Source organism: Cricetulus griseus, chromosome 6 (genome assembly GCF_003668045.3).
Source record: "Cricetulus griseus strain 17A/GY chromosome 6, alternate assembly CriGri-PICRH-1.0, whole genome shotgun sequence".
In the NCBI taxonomy this organism is placed as follows: Eukaryota; Metazoa; Chordata; class Mammalia; order Rodentia; family Cricetidae; genus Cricetulus; species Cricetulus griseus.
Window position 1 is genome coordinate 135,542,037 of NC_048599.1, and position 9,907 is coordinate 135,551,943.

Below are 9,907 nucleotides of genomic sequence, written 5' to 3' on the forward strand. Positions count from 1 at the left end.
CAGATTATATAATGGATACCTGGGAAGTGGTTCTAGAGACTCTCCTGATACTGAAGTTCGCTCACTCTACCCAGTTTCCTCCATCTAATGAGGTCATAGTGAATAAATCTGTAGGACTAAATTACCACCCTCCCTAACTCCCTGTCTCTCCACAATAGATAGATAGAGATGGAAAGAGAGAGAGAGAGAGAGAGAGAGAGAGAGAGAGAGAGAGAGAGAGATCGGGTAGTAGCATCTTAAGAGTCTGAAAATAGGGATCTGGACTAATAGTTATCTTGAAATTATTCCCATATCTAAGACTTTTAACCTTGCACATACTTAATTGGGATTCAGCTCAAATCACACTTAATCTCCATTATTGTCACTATTTTATATGATGCCAAAACATTAATAGGAAGCATTGGCAACTGGATTATTTTAGCAGAAAAACTCTGCTCTGCTTTTTAGCTGTTAGAAATGATAAAGGACATTATGACAGCTGACACAAAGAAAGCTGAGAGGAGCCACTCTTCAGGTGGGGAATTACATCATCGTGGTTCAAAGTGGGAAAGCAAACCTTCAGGTCCCAGAAAGAGCTTCATTTGAGAAGACAGTTCAACGTAGGTCCTGAAGGGGGTCCTCTTCCAGTCCCTTGAATGCCTAGTACTACACAGCACTATTGCCATAGGCAGCCATGAGGAGGCCCTGAAGGAAGAAACAGACCCTTCAATTCCACAACACAAAGGGAATTTCTCCATCTTTTGGGTTTCTAAGAGTGGGAGGGAAGATTCCACCATGTGATCTAGCCTGACCTAGCCAACATGCCAGGAGTCACAGGCTGGAGGGTACTAGATAAAAATAAAGTCACAATTCAAGGTTAACTTGAGTTTGCTCACAGTTGCAATGGACAATGAGAAGGGAGACTGCCAGGCCATAGTAAACTTTGCTGATCAGTCCTCTGGAAAGAGGAAGGGAGGGAGAGAGATGGGAGGGGAAACTGTGGCGTATGTGGCTTGAGTTTTAGGGGAAAGAGGACAGCTTGGCAACTAGAGGATCTGTGATCTAACATTCTAGCATAACCTGAGGCACGTCTGTCTTGGGCTGGACAGTAGAACTGTGCTTGCCTGCAGCAGCAGAGATGGGAGAAGGACCCTTGCTATTGCCATTGCTACTTGTATCTATAGTGGAACTGGCACCAGAGCTTCAGGGATATATGACTATAGATCTCTCCCAGGCTGCCACGTCTCCTAAAGTGGCCTCATTTTCAAGCAACATGTTCATGGTCTAACAGCTAGCATTGATATTGGTAATCATCTCAAGTGAAGCTAGGGGACCTTATACTCACAGAATCTATCCATTTCATTTTGAGATAAGAATTCTGGACAACTTCCATGGGAGCATCTCTTCAAGAGCTGTTCTCTGCTCTCTTTATCAACATCACTCTTGCTATGGTTGGATATGGTCTGAGTATGGCCCACAAGCATTCATTCGTTAAAAGACCAGTCGCCAATGTGATCACTGAGAGCTAATTAGACCATATGAGGTGAGCCTAGAAAAAAGGGATTATGTCATAGCAGGTCCCAACCTCAGAGGAGATTAACATAGTTAATATAATATTTTATTATATTAACATAGTGCTATGTTAATTTAACATAGATTAACTTAGTTCTTGAGGGACCCCAATTAGTTCGCCCGAGAAAAAGTTGTTAGGAAAGTCAGATCAACTCCTCCCTCCTATTTGGCTTCCTTTCTCACATGTTTTCACTCTCACTGCTGCTTTGTTCTTTCTCTGCCCGTCATCTCCCCAGCCTGAAATGTTTTTATAGCACCAGAAAACACATCAACACACTCCCATTTCCTCTAATTTCTCTGTCCTTTGAGAGCCACACTAAAGTCTAAACCAGTGACTCAAGGAAACAGAGTTCATGGCAAACTTGGGGAAGGTCTATAGGTCCCAAGATCCTTCATTTGAGCTCCTGTGTGTGTGTGTTTTTTTTCATAACCACAATTGCTACTATCTACAATACCATAGTTCCTTTTATTCTTTAGCCTCCCTGAGCCTTTCTGTAGAGGTGAACCCATTTTCTTGTTTTTGGTTCTCTCCATTTAAAATCCTAGAACAGGTTCTGTTTTCCAGATAGGGTTCTGACTGAAACAAAACACTATGGGATTTGGATGGCAGATGGTACCTTTTCAATGTTTTGTGATGAACATCCCAAGGAAGAGGAAATTTTGACTGAGAAATGACAGGAACCAAACCTGATTTTGGATACGAGTGATTCTCAGTTCATTTTTACTTTTCTCCAAAGGTAACATAGAGTAATTCTTCCAAGGCCAGAAAGAGATCCATGTGGGAAGTAAGAGAGTTTGACTAGGGAGACTATTGGGATCCTGGAGCAGAATTTTGGAGGTGCAGTTTCCAGGTTCCAATCCCATCATTTGTATACCTTGAATTTGTCATCTAACCCCAGCTCACAGGTCAGGTCAGCTGACCTCTGGGAAAACCCCATAGTCACTTTGTTTTGAGAAATCTAAGGTTTGCCATGAACTCTGTTTCCTGGTGGCTGACCTGTAGGGCTGGGCTCCTAACATTTCTAGAGGAACTCAGACAAGTCAGACTCATGATGATTCTGAGATTTCTTCACTGTGCCTCCCAAGAGCAAAGTTCTGGCAGGAGGAACTAGTATTTTCCACATGGTACATTTGCCACACCCCACAAAAGAGGCTGGAGCCTCCTGCACCCACCTAGATAAATAGCCCAGATTGTGTCAAAGCCCATCACCACACCTGGGAGCTTCCCCTGCTGTGATTTGGTCTCCCTGACTTTCTATAAAGACTCTTCCGGCTAGGTATAGCCCATTCCTACAAAACCCTCTGACTCTGAGCTTTCTGTACTTTAGGGTTCAGTGAATAGCAAAAGCCATGTTGCCATAACTCTGGGCCCTGCCCTGTGTGTGAACCTCTGTCTTTCACTTATGAATTGCTGGGATTCTAGCCAAACTGCCCAACATGAAGACCTGCCTTGCCTTAGGCAGAAAGAGATGACAGTGGAGGGGAAGGGCCTCTGGAAAAGGATGTACAAGGAATTGGATGCTGGGGGAATATTTAAGGCTGAATGTTAGTTATGGCCTTGAAACAAGTAGGGGGGTAATCTTATTGAAATTTCTATATAGAGGAAAATTCTGCCTGCTCTTCTGTCTCCTGTGCCTTGAGGTATGGTCCCAGGAGATAGCTTAACTCTTCTGACTGGTTATGCATTTCTGCTCTGTCCTGAATCTTGGAAAATCTTGGAAATGACTTGGAAATGAGTTTTATCTTTCTTCCTGATGTCTCCTCCCTCAGGTACCAGGACAAGCCTACTATGGAAATTGGAGGTAATATTAGGATGGGACACTGGAGAACTGAGCCATTTATATCTTTAGCTATGTCCTCTGGACACCCAAGATTTGAATACCTACCCCTTAGGCATGGCTCTTGGGACACAGCAATATTCCCATATGCCACTAGCCTTCATTTTTCTGGAGTATGGAGACCACTACTTATCTACTGCTCTAGCTGGTTCCCAGCATCAGGCCAAGCACAGAGCATGCACAAACAAAAACAGCTGGGTCTCAACACATAGGAACTGTGGAACTGCTTGTCACTTTGCCTTGACAGTTTGTCCTCTTAGAACAGTAGTCACCCTTGGCAGCCTTTGCTTACTTACCACTGACTTGCTGCAAAGAAAGTCTGGATTGATGTGTTACAAGAAGGCTGCCAGTTTGAAGATGTGAACTCCTGGATATAACAAACCTTCATTAAAGAAAGGTCATCTGGCTCTAGGTCATCTTTCTCCTATTCTGACACTTAATCTTCATGTCTGTCATTTGTTTTCATTCAAACAGCAAGAAATACCCCTCAGTCTGGGGAGATTTCTGACTTGGACCAGCAGGTGTGGATCCTTCGTGGTCAAAGCCTTGTGACAGTTCCACGGAGTAGCAATATAACCCCAGGTTAGTGGTTATCTGTCACTGCTTTGCTCCTCACACTACACAGACTTTTGTTAAAGAACGTATCATACCTGTTGTGCTGCAGGACGGCCACAGTTAACAGTAGTTAGAAGAGAGCTTCTTGAGTGTTTGGCCACAAATAAATGTTAAATATGTGAGGTAAATGATATCCTGACTCCTCTGGTTTCCTCATTGTTGTATGGCACAGATTTATTAAATCAATACTTTGTACCTCCAAAATATGTTTAGTTATGTGTCAAAATCAAGCTTAACTTTCCATGGGGGCCACCTGAAAGAGGCAGAATTTTACACCTGCCTAGGAAGAGAAGTCAGGGAAAGGTTTGTCCCAGACTAGGGTGAAGCAGTCTCAGGGGTAGACGAGCCTTCCTAGGCTTAAGGGACTTGAGCTCATTGATCCGAAGCAGCGGATCTGTCCTATGGAAGGGGAAGATGTGTGCTTATATGACGTCAAGGCATCCTAAAAGGGTTAAATGAGTGAATAACACAAAGAGGTAAATTTCAGCATCCCATTAGGCAAACTTTGCTAATGGTCACAGCTCCCCAACGATCAGAGAAATGGCTTACGGTAGGAGCTTTGACTTCCAGGTGTTTAAGCATAGGTGTGAAAATCTAAATCCTATCAAATCTGCTTAACTCTGTGCCCCAATAGCTAGGACCCTGCTTGTCTGTCAGAATGGATGGATGAGTGGGCAGATAGCTACTTGGTTAGTCTGGGTAGCAGGGGTTCAAGTGTCTTCTGGCCTCTCTTGGCAAATGTTGCTCTGCTACACCAGAACAATTAGAGCAGTCTGTCTTCTGGGCTCAGAAAGAAATTGTTGTCTTCCTATCATTATAGTCACCATCGCTGTCCTTCCATGCAAGTATCCAGAGTCTCTTGAGCAGGACAAAGGGATTCCCATTTACATGGGAATCCAGAATCCAGACAAGTGCATGCTCTGTGAGGAAGTTGATGGACAGCCCACTTTGCAGCTCAAGGTCAGTGATCCTGAAAGGTAACATGAAGATAAAAAGCCTATGTTTCTTTTCTTATTCTTTTCATTTTTAAGTTAGCACATAGAGAATTAGATTGCATGTGACATTTTTTTTTTCAGAAAAGCACATTTTAGTAGATTCTCAACACTCCAGCTCCTTCCTTTCCCCTCACATCTGACTCTCCACCAGGCTCCTTTCTACTTCATGTCACACAGCTCCTTTGTCCTTCCCACACCTCATTGCCACTCCCCCCTCTTGGTTTCCTTTCTGGTCTTTAAGAAAAGCCCGTGGTTTATTTGGCAGTAGATCAAGTTTTAGAATTAATAAAGAATTCTATTTTCCTAAGCATGTTTATTTTTAGCCTTTTAAAATACGGGCATGTCTTGCAGCAGATTACCTTAACTAAGTCAATTGATGTGGGAAGACCAAGCCCACTGTGGACAGTACATTCCCCAAGCAGGGAGGGTCCTGAACTGGAGATGAATGGAGATACCTTGCCAAGAACAAACGAGCAAGTAGGCATGATCTTGGATGTGATGTGACTAGGTGCCTCAAGGCCCTGCCTTGACTTACCAGAAGTGATAGACACTAGCTTGGTATTATAAGCCAAACAAACTCGTTCTCCCCTGGAGTAACATAAAAAATAGACATTAATTTATCTTGCCCTTCTTTACCTGAGGATTTTGGTCTTTCTTAAGTTTTTAAGATGTCCTCAGTCATTGTGGCTTTGTCCTCTCCCTAATTCTCTTGTATTTCCCATTTTAGAATTCCTAGTCACCAGTCAGAGACCTCACCTTGGTATTTTATACTGTCTTATGTAATCGCCGTGCTTTCTGTCCTTCCACTGTTTATGTATTTCTACATCAACCTTGGATTCTGAGAGAATTTCTCAGTCAGGTTATAATTATGTTCTTGTCTTACCTGCTAAATGACCCTTCCTTAACCTCTTCTCAAAGGTTCATCTTTGCTATTCCAATTCCTAAGCTCTCAATGTGGCTGTATATGTTATATACACACATAGAAATGTATATACATAAATATAATTTCATATATATACATATATATACATATCTACATATGTATATAGAGAGATATATTCTTGCTTCATGAATCCATGAACTTCGCTTTATTTAGGTTAATTCAACTCGACCCAATTTAACTCAGCAAAATGTGCAGGAACTTAATTGCCCCATATGAGTACATGGGATATCTTTGAACAGAATGGCAAAGAGCTCCGGGCTTGTATAGCCTGGATCCTAGAAGGAGGAGAGTCATGCAAATGATAAATACAATAGTAAATTTGTGATATGCCAAAAAGCATTACATGTTTTAGAGAAAACAAAGCAAACCAAAACAAGTTCAGCAAAAAAAAAAAAAAAAAAAAATCAGATCAGGGCAGAGCCTGGGAGTAGCAGAAACAGGAGTGGAGTCAGGCTTGGTTGTAAATTGTGCAGTAGGTATCATTGTGCAGATGGAATTCTAGGAGAGTTCAGGAGGCAGGATGTGAGTCAGCAGTGAGGATGAGTCACCGGGCCCGTGAAAGCAGGTGTGTAGCAATGGACCAAAACCAGACCTCTGCCAGGGCTTAGCCACCCCATCCAGGTGAAAGGAGAAATCTGAGATCACTATGACTCCAGGTTGATCAGAAATTTCAGGGGACAAGTGTGGAAGGCCTCAGGAGGCTTTATGGAGAGCAGGTGTGAGCTGATGGCTCAGGGGTGGCAGTGCCATGGGCGGGGAGATTCTAAAAAGAGTTTAAGTGTTATCAACAAGGTTTTCGACAGAGTAAATGTGACTACATTCTACTCTCTGTCCTGTCTTTGCTAAATCACTCTTCTTTTGGACTTTTGGCTTCAGAAATTGGTCATTGGTAATATATGGATTTTAGGGGATCTTAATGAGAGAGTGTTGGAGGTAAAATCTTGCTTACATGGAGTGAGTTTAAAGAGATAAATCAGACAGCAAACATAGGCAGCTTTTGAAAAGGGTTTTCTGTAAAGCAAGAACTGACAGAGGTGTGGGATCATTAAAATACAGTTATGTGACACATGACAATGTTTTGGCCAACAATGGACTTCATATACAGTGGTCTCCTAAGACCATGTCATCCAGTGACATTGTCACTGCTTTGGACTGTGTAACCACATTTGCAGTGTTGACACAAAAGTAAAATCACCAATGACTACTTTCATAGAATGTGTCTGTCATTTAGTGACATGCCTATGTTTTTTGTTTGTTTGTTTGTTTTTTGGTTTTTTGAGACAGGGTTTCTCTGTGTAGCTTTGGAGCCTATCCTGGCACTCGCTCTGGAGGCCAGGCTGGCCTCGAACTCACAGAGATCTGCCTGCCTCTACCTCCCAAGCGCTGGGATTAAAGGTGTGTGCCACCAACGCCCCGCTACGCCTATGTTTTTCAAAATGAAAACAAATAAAGCACAAATGAGCGCCGGATGAGTGAGCGGGAAGGATGGCTAGAAGAATGTCCGTGGATAAGCGAGTGGAGACAAGCCACTGTCTAGTCCTTCTCGGGTAGGGAGACACAGGTAGGGGTGAGATGTGCCTGGCAGTGAGTAGTTTGGAGACATCCTCATCCAGGCACCTCAGCTTCCTCAGGGAGTTGGAAACTGAGGATGTAGATGATGACAGAGGTGTGGGAGCTCAAAATAAGAGGGCAGATATTTATTGTTTGAAACGTCAGCAAATCTAGGCTGAGCTAATGTCGGGACAGTAGTGAGAAAGTCTGATAAGTAGTTGTGGTTAGTGAATAGAAATGCTAAGTGCAGAGGGTGCTTACTAGTGAAGGAAAAAGCCAAGACAGAGATTGAGATAGGCAGGGAGATTTGATGCCTGCCTCCTGCCTGCCTTTCCTTTCTTTCCCTTGCCTTCCTTTTCCTGGATTTTCTACTTCTTTTCTTTCTTTTCCTTTTATTTTTTGGGGCGTGTTGTTAGTAGAGACTGAACCCATGGCCTTGCACTTGCTAGCCATGCTCTACCACTGAGCTTAATTTGTAACCCCAGAAATGTCCTTTTCTTGTCCTGTTGTAAGAGAGGCTTCCTTGAAATTGGGAATACTTATTGGTTGTATAAAAATAGCTTTGCCTATCAGAAGCAGCATCTATTTTTGCTCACAAGTATTCTCTCTCACATGTAGGAGGAGAATATTTTGGATTTGTACAACCACCCTGAGCCCAAGAGGCCCTTCCTGTTTTACCACACCCAGACTGGTAGAACGTCTACCTTTGAGTCGGTGGCTTTCCCTGGCAGCTTCATCGCCTCCTCCAAGAATGGCCAGCCCATCTTCCTCACGTCGGAACAGGGGAAATACTATAACATTAACTTCAATTTACAAATAGGGCCTTGAACTCAGCATATTGGTAGAGGGTTGGTTAGAAGTCTTTGTCTTAAAATTTTTGTTTGATCTGTGGGGTTTTCATACTGAGAGGTGAGCAACACCAACATTATCTCTTTTCATAGATGAATGGGCAATAAAGCAAAATGTGTGCTCCAAAGTAGGTGGGATGGGAGTGGTATAAGGCTGTCCTCTAAGGCTGTAATGGTCCAGGCCACGTGGCATCATGCCTGAGAAACAGGATGCTGTGCCACAGTGTGTAAAACCTGGCACGCCCTGTGAGTGGTGACATCTTTGTTTCACAGCCATTGGCTTAACTCATACCAGGTTTTATACACTTGTAGTATCAAATCATTGCATTTGGATAGCAGAGGCTTCACGATAACATTCACCGCAATAGCAAATTGTGTTGATGCTTTAGCAGCTGACTGTTGTATGGAGTTGGATACACCAGGAAAGGACTTAGGTTTTAACAGTTTAAATGAACAGTTTTAAGAGTGACTAGAGCTGTGCAAACTATGTTGGAGTACAGTGACTTCTCCTTCAAGAGTAAGGATGCTTTCTGGTGACTTGATCTAGAATAGCTAGATCAATTAACTCAGCTTGAGCAACCTTTTCCTGAATCATCCCAGTAGAGATGAACACTGAGAACAATGTGTATTAGTCAGAGTGCACACCAATAAAACATTAGCTTTTATTTTATTTTAGACTTCCATAAATGTTTTAATATTCTTTCCATTATAACGAACATCTGTAGTTTAAAGCACTAGTATCTCACCATAGTCCTGTCTCTCCAAGGCACTTCCTCTTTTTCAGTTCTTTTTCCTCCTGTAGCTCATTTCCATGCACCCAGACACATATGGGAGTAGGTGCTGAGTCATGCAGAGTGGTACCTACCCACAGTGAGACTAGGAAAGCCTGAAACACAGTAGCCCAGAATGACCTTTTTGCTTGCTTTTAGGACTTGGGTAATTTATTTTATTATTTTTAAGTGTGTGTGTGTGTGTGTGTGTGTGTGTGTGTGTGTGTGTGTGTGATACTTGTGGAAGCCAGATGAGGCCATTGAATTCCCTGGAGCTGGGCATTACGGGAGGTCATGAGCTCCCTGACACAAATACTGTGAACCTAACTCAGGTCCTCTGCAAGAACTCTACATGCTCTCAGCCACTGATCCATCTCCTCAGTCCAAAGATAAATCTTTAAATGGCATCATTTCCTCCTGCCCTTTTATTTTATGAAGGAGGGCAGAAAGGCACGTGGAGTGAACAAAATATGCAGAGGACGGTGCTGACATTGGCTACTATAACTGGAAATAACGACACCCTTGATTTGAGGACTTTAAATTTCTGTCTGCTGGAGTTGAGTCATTATGAAACACAGTGTAAGAAATTAATAGAAATGACCCTGAGCAAGACTGAAATGATCCACGTGAGACAGTCAATGACAATCATGCTGATTAAGCCAATTAAAAGTTTTGAGTTCTTTATTAATGGCCAGACCAAGAGTGGACTCACATCTCTGGTTCTCAAACCAGAGAGTCTCTTGGTTTCCAAACTCAAGGGGACAGAGTTTTAAAAAATAAAACCATAATTAAGTCA

The 9,907-nt window shown here is 42.7% G+C and overlaps 1 protein-coding gene across 1 annotated transcript; it reads left to right on the top strand.

The window, feature by feature from the left end:
* The first annotated feature begins 3,340 nt into the window (after positions 1–3,340).
* On the top strand, positions 3,341–9,259 carry Il36g (interleukin 36 gamma). Its single transcript, XM_027422724.2, has 4 exons — positions 3,341–3,353; positions 3,864–3,971; positions 4,825–4,964; positions 8,112–9,259. Exons 1-4 carry the CDS (start codon positions 3,341–3,343, stop codon positions 8,319–8,321), a joined length of 471 nt encoding a protein of 156 aa, XP_027278525.1. The 3' UTR covers positions 8,322–9,259.
* The last annotated feature ends 648 nt before the right edge of the window (positions 9,260–9,907 follow it).

Bases quoted from the DNA above. Each gene is read 5' to 3' on its own strand.
- Il36g (XM_027422724.2), top strand. The intron at 3,972-4,824 runs GTTAGTGGTTAT...CTATCATTATAG, and splicing joins GAGTAGCAATATAACCCCAG to TCACCATCGCTGTCCTTCCA. The intron at 4,965-8,111 runs GTCAGTGATCCT...TCTCACATGTAG, and splicing joins AGCCCACTTTGCAGCTCAAG to GAGGAGAATATTTTGGATTT.